Source organism: Chiloscyllium punctatum, chromosome 48, assembly GCF_047496795.1.
Source record: "Chiloscyllium punctatum isolate Juve2018m chromosome 48, sChiPun1.3, whole genome shotgun sequence".
NCBI lineage: Eukaryota > Metazoa > Chordata > Chondrichthyes > Orectolobiformes > Hemiscylliidae > Chiloscyllium > Chiloscyllium punctatum.
This window is the reverse complement of record NC_092786.1, coordinates 27749540-27761914: the sequence shown is the minus strand read 5'-3', so window position 1 is coordinate 27761914 and position 12375 is coordinate 27749540. Positions and strand designations below refer to the sequence as shown.

Genomic DNA, 12375 nt, shown 5'->3' with positions numbered 1-12375 from the left:
AAGACAGGTATTTCTGATTTTTGACAACAGGCATGCTCCATAATACTGCAGCAAAACTAAGTTTTACTCACATTTGTTTGGGCATTTACATCACAGGCATCATTCAGAAGAACTTTCACACAGCTGGAATGTCCTTCTTCAGCTGCTAAATGCAATGCAGTCTCACCTTCCTGTAAACAGAAAGAACACTGACAATCTCAAGAGTGACAAATGCAGAAAATTCAATCATATTTTAAGTTGCAAATAAATTGCCTGTCTAACGGTAACAACAATGTTTAGAAATGTCACATTGGACACATTTATAAAATTTTGCTGCAATTTTAAATTGACTGTAGGAGCTTTTTTAAATTAATTCATGCAAAGTAGGCATTACTGATGGCCAGTATTTATTGCCTGTCCCTGGTTGCCCTTGAGAAAATGGTGGTGAGCTGCCTTCTTGAAACTCTGCAATTCATGCGCTGTGGGTTGACCCACTACGAGGTGAGGAAATTCCAGGATTTTGACACAGCAACGGTGAAAGAACAATGATATATTTCCAAGTCAGAATGGTGAGTGGCTTGGAAGGGAACTTGCAAATGATAGTGTTCTGATGAATCTGTCATCCTTGTCCTTCTAGATGGAAGTAATCATGGGCTTGGAAGGGGCTGTGTAAGGATCTTTGGTGAATTTCTACAGATAGCATACACTACTGCTACTCAGCATAAGTGGTGGAGGGAGTGGATATGATGTCAATCAAGCGGGTTGCTCTGTCCTGATAGATGGCAAGCTTTTTGTGTGATGTTAGAGCTGCACCCATTCAGGCAAGTGGGGGAATATTCCATCACACTCATGATATATGGTGGACAAGCTTTGGGAGAGTCAGGAGATGAATTACTTGATGCAGTATTTCTCGCCTCTGACTTGCTCTTGTAACCACTGTGCACTTCCAATTGAATTTATGGTCAAGGATATTGATGGTGGGGGATTCAGTAATGGTATCACTATTGAATAGTAGTTAGATTGTCTACTGTTGGAGATGGTCATTGTCTGGCATTTATATGGTGCTAATGTTACTTGCCACTTGTCAGCCCAAGCCTGGGTATTGTCCAGATCTTTTGCACCAAACTTGAACTGCTTCAACATCTGAGGAGTCGTAAATGGTGCTGAATATTGTGCAATCATCAGCAAACACCCTACTTCTGACCTTATGGTGGAGGGAAAATCATTGATGAAGTAGCTAAAGATGGTTGGGCCAAGGACACTACCCTGATGAACACTTGCAGAGATGTCCATGAGCTGAAATGACCGACTTCCAACAACCACAATCGTGTTCCTTTGTGCCAGTGTTCACTCCAACCAGCGGAGAGTTTGCTGTGATACCCATTAATTCCAGTTTTGCAAGGGCCTCTTGATGCCACATTCAATTGAATCTCACCTCACGTCTGGAATTCAGCTTTTTTGTCCATAATTTGAACTGAGGTTGTAATGAGGTCAGGAACTTCATGGCCCTGGTGGAACTCAACTGAGTATCAGTAACAGGTTATTGCTGAGCAGCTAATGCTTGCTGAAATTATCCATCGCTTTACCTAGGCAGACTGATGGGATGATAATTAGCTGAGTTGCTTTTTGTGTACAAGGCATACCTGGGCAATTTTCCACCTTGTCAGGTAAACACCAGTGGTATAGAACGTAGAACATAGAACATTACAGCACAGTACAGACCCTTCGGCTCTCGATGTTGCATCGCCCAGTGAAACCAATCTGAAACCCATCTAATCTACACTATCCCATTCTATTTCGTATGCCTATCCAATGACCATTTAAATTCCCATAAAGTGGCGAGTCTACAATTGTTGCATGCCCCTACTATTCTCTGAGTAAAGGACTGTGTAACTGTACTAGAACAGCTTGGCTAGGGGAGCAGCAAGTTCTGGAGCACAAGTCTTCTGTACTATTGCTGGAATGTTGTCGGGGTCCATAACTTTTGGTCTGTCCAGTGCCTCTAACCATTTCTTCATATCACATGGAATAAGTTGAACTGGCTGAAGACTGATATTTGTGAAGCTGGGGACCACTGGAGAAGGTTGCATTGGTTATCCACACGGCACTTCTGGCTGAAAATTACTGACAATATTTCAGCCTTATCTTTTGCACTTGTGTGTTCAGCTCTTCCGTCATTGAGGATGGGGATATTTGTGGAGCTTATTCTTCCAGTGAGTTGTTTAATTGTCCACCACCATCATGACTGGATGTGACCGGATGGCACAGCTTAGTTTTGATCTATTGGTTGTGGGATCACTAAGCTCTGTCCATCACTTATTGTTTATACTATTTGGCTTACAAGTAGTACTGTTCAGTATTTTTACCAGGTTAACACCTTATATTTAGGTATGCATAGTGCTGCTTATTTAGTGCTTAAATAAATGCCTTTCAGCACCTCAGTTGAAAACATGCCTACAGCCTGCATTCATATGTAGGAAGCACAGAAATTGCAGAGTACAAGGTGTGCATCTGGCTGTATTTATTTGCACTGAAATAGGAGCTAGCCATTCAATCCCTCATATCTGTCTTTAAACCATTCAAAAGTTACTCTGAATAAGCTTTCTTTGTTCCAAATTGGACGATCTCTCAATTCTCCACATTAAACAATCTACATGGGATATGTGGCACAGAGGCAAACTATTTGGCCTGAGTAATCTGCACTGGAGTAAATTTTATGCCATAGTATTGTTGAAGTCTGTGTCTAGGGATATTCTAATATCTTAATGGAATTCATGGAAACACCCAGTAGATTAATTCCCTTTGAGCTAATGACAGGGAGGACATTGAGATTTACAGTGGACATCATGATCAGTAGCAATGAAATAGAATTTGTAAGAGAGAGTTAAATCATTTGTGAGAGAGTTTTGCAAGCAGCTGCATGGAGTGACTAAAGAGGTTTAGGAGAAGATCATACATGACATGAAGATAGAGGTAAGAACAGAATGGACTGAGGTACCTAGATTAGAAATAAAGTAATGATGAAGCTGACACCTGAATAAAGAGCTTTTGCCTGAAGTTTGTAGCACATTATGAGGTAATAATGATTAGATCGTAAGGCTATAAGACCATAAGGCATAGGAGCAGAAGCAAGCCATTCAGCTCATCAATTGAATCCACCATTCAATGAGATCATGGCTGATGTGACCTTCCAACCTTACAGAGTCCTCCTTACTAACATCTGAAGGCTAGTGACAAAATTGGGATAGCTGTCTCACAGACTAGTCATGCGACATAGTCATACTCATGGAGTGATACCTTACACACATCTCAAACACCATCACCCCATCCCTGAGTATGTCTGTGCCACTAAGAGGACCACTAAGCTATCATGAAGGAAGCGCCCTTGGAGTCCTTAACACTGACTCTGGTGTCCATGATGTGTCATGGCATCAGATTAAACATGGTATAGGAAACATCCAGCTGATGACTTTGTGACTTTCTCCTCTTGCTCTCAACAAACCCATACTCCACCATGTTGAGAGAAACTCAGTGTGACAATGGTGCAAAACACACTTTAGATAGGAGTTTCCATAACACCAAGAGTAGTTTGCCAGCAGCTTGTCTGATCAAGCTGGTCAGGTCCTCAAGGACATAGGTGTTAGACGGTCTGCAGTAAGTGGTGAGGGAAACAACAAACAAAAACATAAATCTAAACTCATACTCATCAATCCACCTGCTGCAGATGCATCTGTCCACGACAGTATCAAGAGGAGTAACTTTATGAACATATAGCCCTGTCTGCACATTGAGAATACCTTGCATTGTGTTGTATGGCATTTCACCATGCTAAATGGGACAAATTACAAACAGACTAGCAAATCAAAGCTGAGCATCCAGGAGATGCTGTTCGCCATCAGCCACATCTAAATTGTACTCCAACACAATCTGGAACCTTCTGGTCTGCAATCTGTCACTACCATCAAGATAAGGAATCAACCCTGGTTCAATGAAGATAACATGTAAGGAGAAGCACCAGGCATACCAAAAAGTGTCAACTTGGTGAGGCAAAAAAACAGAGAACTACTTGCATTCCAAACAGAAGAAGCAGCATATACTAGACAGGGTTAAGTGATTCCACAATAAATGGAACAGCTCTACATTCTGCAGTCCTGCCAGATTAAGTCGTGAAATTAGTGGACAATTAAATAAGGCCCTGGAGAAGGAATGGGGAGTCTAGCACATACTGCAACAGATAATGGTGAAAGATTTCCAACAATTTTCAGCCAAAAATGCTGAGTGGATCATCCATCTCAGCATCTTCCAGGTTTCCCTAGCATCACAAATGCCAGTCTTCAGGCAATACAACTGTTAAGACTTGAGCTCCAGATTTTGTAACATCCTTAGCCAAGATGTTCCAGTAAAGCTTCAACACTGGCATCTACCTTACAATGTGGAAAACTGTGCAGGTATGTCCTGTACACAAAAAGCAGGACAAATCCAACCTGGCCAATTAGAAACAGAAAAGTAGAAATTAGGAGCAGAAGTTGTCCAACAGAATCCTCAAACCGGCTCCACCACTCATTGTAATCATGGTTGATCATCAAGTTCAACACCCTAATCCTACCCTTCCCCCATATTCCTCGATCCCTTTAGCCAGAAAAGCTATATCTAAGTCCTCTCGAAAAGTCAATACTTTGGCCTCAACCACTTCCTGAGCTGGTGGATTCCATAGGCTTACCAGTGAATAATTATCTCCTCCAACATAATAAAAAAAATAGAATTGTATAGCACAGGGGTTCAATGACAGAGTTTGTTGCACAAGGAGCTCCGGGGAGAGAAAGACACCAACACAGTGGGGTCAGCTGCGAGTCTTCTCTCAATCCGGAACACAAGTTAAGAAACTTTTATACATCCTGTGATACAATAGGTCAGTGATGAGATTATTGCTTCTGTAACATTGTTTGTTTATGGCAATCATTGCAGAATCTTTGATAATTTTGATACAGTATTTGTCAGTTCCAGCGCAGCCTTTGTTAATTTCCACATGGTAATTGTCAGTTTCAGTGTAGACATTGTCAGTGTCAATGTCTGCACGGAAATCCATTGCTGCAGTAACTGAAAGAGGACGATTACTGCAGCCCTGGCTATTAGCATTGTGTATTGAGTCTGTACCAAGCTGTTAGCATGACAAAAAGAGGTGTTGCCTGGATCCAGACACTTCAGCAGGCAATGTTCGTTACTCATGTGTATTCTCTCCCCTATCTGCCTTAAATTAATCAACTGGGTTTTGAGTGCATTTTGCTGGCATTCTGGTGGCCCCAGGCCGTGTCTGTATCTACTCTGCTGTTTCTCTCCATATTGTGATCCAGTGGCCATCTTGTGTGTCAAGTTGGCCAACTGATGGTTCAGCAGCCATCTTGTGTGTCCATGTACCTAGTATCACCCTGCCCCATGCCATCTCCCTCTTCACTCCCCCCTTTGTGCCTTTGTGGTCAAGGAGGCGATTTCGGAGATCACCCGCAAACCACCCAATTTAAACGTAGAGGTAGGTCATCTCTAGGAGCTACCCCTTCCAGGAGGTTTCATGGAGTGCTAATTTCACTGGGGGCTCTTCCATGGTGACACTCGCTGCTGGTACAGTTCTTATCAATAGCGCCTTACAGCCAAGCTTTAAACATCAGAGGCCCATGCATAATACCAGCTTGAGTGCAATGAGGAAAACTATCCCGTATGCCAAATAGGGTTCCCAAGATTTACCTAGCAACCAATTTAGCCAGCTGTCTGTAATTGTGATTCCCTGTTGAAAACTGTCTAGCCGGTCTCAGATATTCTTGATGGCTTCTGTAATATTATAAGAGGCATCAATAACATGGGTAATACAACTGCCACCAATAATTGTACAAACTCCCCCTTGCTGTGCTAACTGATAATCCACTGCATAACATGTCTGCTGTGTATAGAGTCTGAGTTCAGCTAGCTCTGTGTTAATTGCTTCCAGAGCTTTCGAGGTACTGATGCCTAGGATAGTCAGGCCACATACAAGATAATTTTGGTTTTCAGCACTGACGACTCCTGCTGTGCCCCCCAAAGGTAGAGATCTCAAAAATCCATATCCCAGTGATGACCCCAAAGTGATCGCAGCCTGCCAGTCAGCACAGAATTCCTGACATATGGAGCGGGTCACTATCCTTCTCCGAATATGTCCCCTGCTAGGGCATAATACAGTAAGGGGCACAATTGTCCCGACTGCAAACAGTTTTGGGAAGTCTGGGATATCTGTGTAAGTGCTCTTCAATAGGAAAGCAAATCCTGTCGCCGCTCGGTAACAGACCTTCTGTCCTTCTTGTGATACAATAGGCCAGTGATGAGATTATTGTCTCTGTAACATGGTTTGTTTATGGCAATCATTGCAGAATCATTGATAGTTTCGAAACAATCTTTGTCAGTTTCAGCGCAGCCTTTGTCAGTTTAAATATCTGTACGGAAATCCACTGCTGTAATAATGGGTGCTAATCGCTCTTCCTAAGGAGGACAATTACTGCAGCCCTGGTTATTAGCATTTCATATTGAGTCTGTAGCAAGTTGTTAGCCTTTCAATAAGAGGTGTTGACTGGACCCAGATACTACAGCAGGCAGTGTTCACTACTCACATTCATTCTCTCCCCCACCTGCCTTAAACTAATCAACTGGGTTATGAGTGCATTGTGCTGGTATTCTGGTGCCTCCAGGCAGTGTCAGTACCTGCTCTGCTGTTTCTCTCCATATTGTGATCCAGCAGCCATCTTGTGTGTCAAGTTGGCCAACTGATGGCTCAGCAGCCATTTTGTGTGTCCACGTGCCTAGTATCACACTGATCCATGCCACCTCCCTCTTCACTACAATCAGGTTGCCCTCAGTCTGCCATTCTAGCAAAAACAATCTAAGTTTGTCCAACTTCAATTTTAGTTAATAAATCCAATCCAGGCAACATCCTGAAAGATCTCTTTTGCATCCTCACCAAAGTCTCCACATCGTTCCTATTGTGTGGCAACTTGAACAGATCACACTCCACCAAATGTTGCCTAAAGTTTTATACAGCTGCAACATGACTTAGCAATTTTTATACTCCAAACGATGAAGGTAAGCATACCATACACCTTCTTACTACCTCATCCACTGTGTTGCCATTTTCAAGGAGCTATGGACTTGCACCCAGGATCTTGCACCCAAGCACAGCAGGTCAGGCAGCATCTGCAGATCTCACTTTGTCCCAGTTTGTGGCTAGTTGATGACATGACCCATTCTCACTAGTCTCTGATTGACTTGACAAAATTCTGAAGGAGGAGGGTGAGCAGCAAAGTGATTCATTTTGGAAGGTGGAATTTGAATGCTGAATACAGGGTTAAAGACAGGATTCTTGGCAGTATGGAGGAACAGCGGGATCTTGGGGTCCACATACATAGATCCTTCAAAGTTGCCACCCAAGTTGGCAGGGTTGATAAGAAAGCATATGGTGGGTTGGCTTTCATTAACAGGTGGATTGAGTTTAAGAGCCACGAGATTTTGCTGTAACTCTATAAAATCCTGGTTAGACCACACTTGGAATAGTGTGTCCAGTTCTGGTCATCTCATTATAGGAAGGATGTAGATGCTTTAGAGAGAGTGCAGAGGAGATTTACCAGTATGCTACTTGGATTGGAGGGCTTGTCCTATGAAGAGAGGTTGAGTGAGCTGGGGCTTCTCACACTGGAGACAAAATGGAAGAGAGGTGACTTGATAGAGGTGTACTTAATGAGAGGCATAGATAGAGTAGATAGCCAAAGACTTTTCCCCAGGCAGAATTGGCTGTCATAAGGGGTCATGATTTTAAGGTGATTGGAGGATTGTGTAGGGGAGATGTCAGAGGTAGGTTCTTTACGCAGAAAGTAGTGGATGCATGGAATGCACTGCCAGCAGTAGTCATAGACTCTGAGACATTAGAGACATTAAGTGACCGCTGGACAAGCATATGGATAGCAGTAAACTGAGGGGTGTGTAGGTTAGGTTGATGTTCGATGAAGATAAATGCTCAGCACAACATCCTGGGCTGAAGGGCCTGTACTTTTATTTTCATAGAATCCTTAAAGTGTGGAAAAAGGCCACTTGACCCAACAAGTCCACACCGACCCATTCCCCTATGCGATTACTCTACATTTACCCCTGACTTATGCATACTGTTCTCTGTTCTATGGCTGCACAACCAGGATCAGCCTAGATTAGATTAGATTAGATTACTTACCGTGTGGAAACAGGCCCTTCGGCCCAACAAGTCCACACCGACCCGCCGAAGCACAACCAACCCATTCCCCTACATTTCACCCCAGCCTAGTTAATGTTCAATGAACTGCCTCCACTATCAGTATAACATTAGGCCCAAAACTGTTTATAGCAATCCAGCTGTAGCCTGATGAACCATTCCCTTTGAAATAAGGGTCAACATTCCATTTTCTTTGCCTAACACCTGCTGAACTTGGCTGCCCGCCAACCCCCTGTGCTGTAGCTTTCTGCAGACTTTCTCCATTTAAATAATATTCAGCTCTTCTATTCTTCCTGTCAAAATGGACGATAGACATTGGACAATAGACAATAGGTGCAGGATAAGGCCACTCGTCCCTTCGAACCAGCACCACTATTCATTATGATCATGGCTGATCATCCACGATCAGTATCCTGTTCCTGCTTTATCCCATAACCCTTGATTCTACTATCTCTAAGAGCTCTATCCAACTCTTTCTTGAAAGTATCAGAGACTTGGCCTCCACTGCCTTGTGGGGCAGAGCATTCCACACACCCACCACTCTCTGGGTGAAGAAGTTTCTCCTCAACTCTGTTCTAAATGGCCTACTCCTTATTTTTAAACTGTGACCTCTGGTTCTGAACTAACCCAACATATGCTTCCTGCCTCCAGAGTGTCCAATCCATTAATAATTTTATACATCTCAATCAGATCCCCTCTCATCCTTCTAAACTCAAGTGTATACAAGCCCAGTCGCTCCAATCTTTCAACTTTTGATAGTCCCGCTATTCCAGGAATTGACCCTGTGATCCTACGCTGCACTCACTCAATAGCCAGAATGTCCTTCCTCAAATTTGGAGACCAAACCTGCATGCAATACTCCTGGTGCGGTCTCACCAGGGCCCTGTACAGTTGCAGAAGGACCTCTTTGCTCCTATACTCAACTCCTCTTGTTATGAAGGCCAATATGCTATTAGCCTTCTTCACTGCCTGCAGTACCTGAATGCTTGCTTTCATTGACTGATGTACAAGAATACCTAGATCTCGTTATACTTCCCCCTCACCTAACTTGACTCCAGTTCTTACCACCAAATTGGAGAACCACACATTTATCCACATTAAACTGAATTTGCCATGCAACTGTCCACTCACCTAGCCTGTCCAAGTCACCCTGTATTCTCATAACATCCTCCTCACATTTCACCCTGCCACCCAGCTTTGTGTCATCAGCAATTTGCTAATATTACTTTTAATGCCTTCATCTATATCATTGATGTATATTGTAAACAGCTGCAGGCCCAGCACCAAACCTTGTGGTAACCCACTAGTCACCGCCTGCCATTCTGAAAGGGGCCCGTTTATTACTACTCTTTGCTTCCCGTCAGTCAGCCAATTTTCAATTCAAGTCAGTACCTTGCCCCCAATACCATGTGCCCTAATTTTGCTCATTAATCTCCTATGAGAGACCTTATCAAAGGCTTTCTGAAAATCCAGATACACTACATCCACTGACTCTCCCTTGTCCATCTTCATAGTTACATCCTCAAAAAATTCCAGAAGATTAGTCAAGCACGATTTCCCCTTCGTAAATCCATGCCGACTCTGACCTGTCCTGTTACTGCTATTCAAATGAGTCATAATTTCATCTTTTATAATTGTATCCAACATCTTTCCCACCACTTACGTCAGGCTAACCGGTCTAAAATTCCATGTTTTCTCCCTCCCTTCTTGAAATGTGGGACAACATTAGCCACCCTCGAATCCGTAGGAACTGATCCTGAATCAATAGAACATTGGAAAATGATTACCAATGTGTCCACGATTTCTAGTGCCACCTCCTCAAATACCCTGGGATGTAGACCATCAGGTCCTGGGGACTTAGCAGCCTTCAGACTTAACAGTCTATCCAACACCATTTCCTGCTTAATATAAGTTCCCTTCAGTTCATCCATTATCCTAGGTACTTCAGCCGTTATTACATCTGGGAGGTTGTTTGTGTCTTCCCCAGTGAAGACAGATCCAAAGTACCTATTCAACTCTTCTGCCATTTCCTTGTCTCCCATAATAAATTCATCCATTTCTGTCTTCAAGGGCCCAATTTTAGTCTTAACCATTTCTTTTCACGTACCTAAAAAAGCTTTTGTTATCCTCCTTTATATTTTTGGCCAATTTGCCTTCGTACTTCATTTTTTTTCTCCTGTTTTAGTTTTCTTCTGTTGCTCTTTAAAGGTTTCCCAGTCCTCCGGCTTCCTGCTCATCTTTGCTATGTTATACATCTTCTCTTTTATCTTTATACAGTCCTTAACTTCCCTCGTCAGCCATGGCCGCCCCTACCTACCCTTCGGATCTTACTTCCTCTTTGGAATGAACCGATCCTGCGCCTTCTGCATTGTATCCAGAAATACCTGCCATTGTTGTTCCACTGCCATCCCTGCTAGGGTATTGCACCATTGAACTTTGGCCAGCTCCTCCCTCATAGCTCCATAATTTCCTTTGTTCAACTGCAATACTGACACTCCCGATTCTCCCTTATCCCTCTCAAACTGCAGATCAAAACTTATCATATTATGATTACTACCTCCTAATGGCCATATTATAAGTTTTCATCCTTTACTTTGAGGTCCCTGATCAAATCCGGTTTGTTGCACAACACTAGAATTGCCTTCTCCCTGGGAGCTGTTCTAAGAATCCATCACGGAGGCGCTCCACAAATTCCCTTTCTTGGGGTCCAGTACCATCCTGATTCTCCCAGTCTACCTGCATATTGAAATCCCCCATAATAATTGCAGTAATACCTTTGAAACAGGCCAATTTCAGTTCCTTATTCAACTTACACCCTACATCCAGACTACTGTTTGGGGGCCTGTAGATAACTCTCATTAGGGTCTTTCTACCCTTAGAGTTTCTCAGCTCTATCCATACTGACTCTACATCGCCTGATTCAATGTCCCCCCCCCCCCTCGCAAGAAACTGAATAGCATTCCTCATCAACAGGGCTACTCCACCCCCTCTGCCCGTCAATCTGTCCTTTTGATAGCACGTATAGCCTTGAATATTCATTTCCCTGGCCCTGTCCACTTGAAGCCACGTCTCAGTTATCCCCACGACATCGTCCCTGCCAATTTCCAACTGAGCCTCAAGCTCATCCACCTTATTTCTTATGCTTTATGCTACTCCCTCACCCTTCCTATAAACCCCTATTTCACTTGACCATACTGTATGATCCCTTCTTGAGTTTTCTACTCCATTGATTCTGTTGCCTTTCTTAATTTCTCTTATTCTCACTTTCTCTTTAACTTCCTTTAAATTTCTAGTTTGTCCCCTCCCCCCCAACTACTTAATTTAAACACGCCTGTGCTGCAGTGACAAACCTGCCTGCCAAGAATGCTGGTCCCCCACCTATTAAGTGCAACCCTTCCATCTTATATAATTTATCCTTACTGCAAAACATACCCCAGTGATCCAAGAATTTAAATCCTTGCTTCCTGCACCAGTTACTCAGCCACACATTCAAGTCCATTATCTCCCTATTCCCACCCTCTCCAGCCCGAGAAACTGAAGGCAAACCAGAGATAACCACCCTAGAGGTCGTGCTTTTCAGCCTTCTTCTGAGTTCTCTGAAGTCCCACTGTAGAATGCCCCTCCTCTTCTTTCCAATGTAATTTGTGCTGACATGCACCAGCACCTCTGGCTCTTCATCTTCGCTCTAGAGGATTCCCTGCACTCTGTCGATGACATCCTGGATCCTGGCACCAGGAAGGCAACACACCATCCTCAAATCCCGCCTGTTGCCGCAGAAGCCCCTTTCAGTCCCTCTCACTATTGAGTCCCCTACTACCATGGCTCTGCATGATGTCAAGCTCCTCAGCTCTGCCTCCATGCCAATTTTCTATTGGCGAACCTGCCCGTCTCTCCGACTAGCATTGTCGTCTGTCTCAACAGTTTCCAAGAGATTCAACCTGTTCACAAGAGGTACTTCCACCTGTGTCTCTTGTACTTGAAGCATCTCTTTGTTCCTCTTCGTCATTTCCTTCTCTTCTGGTATGCTCAGCATCATGGTCCTGTCCAGAAAATTCTCGTTCTCTCGAATGAGCTTGAGCTCACCTAGTTCTTTCTTCAGTGCTGCAACATGCTCTTTCAGAAGCTAAATGTGTACACAC

At 43.5% G+C, this 12375-nt stretch overlaps 1 protein-coding gene across 1 annotated transcript in view; it reads right to left on the bottom strand.

Moving 5' to 3' along the window:
• ankdd1a (ankyrin repeat and death domain containing 1A) overlaps positions 1 to 12375 on the bottom strand; it is a 278924-nt gene that overhangs the window by 161038 nt on the left and 105511 nt on the right. The window contains exon 8 of the mRNA XM_072564905.1: positions 72 to 170. Within this exon, the coding sequence (XP_072421006.1) occupies positions 72 to 170 (99 nt within the window). The remainder of the gene's footprint in view (positions 1 to 71; positions 171 to 12375) is intronic.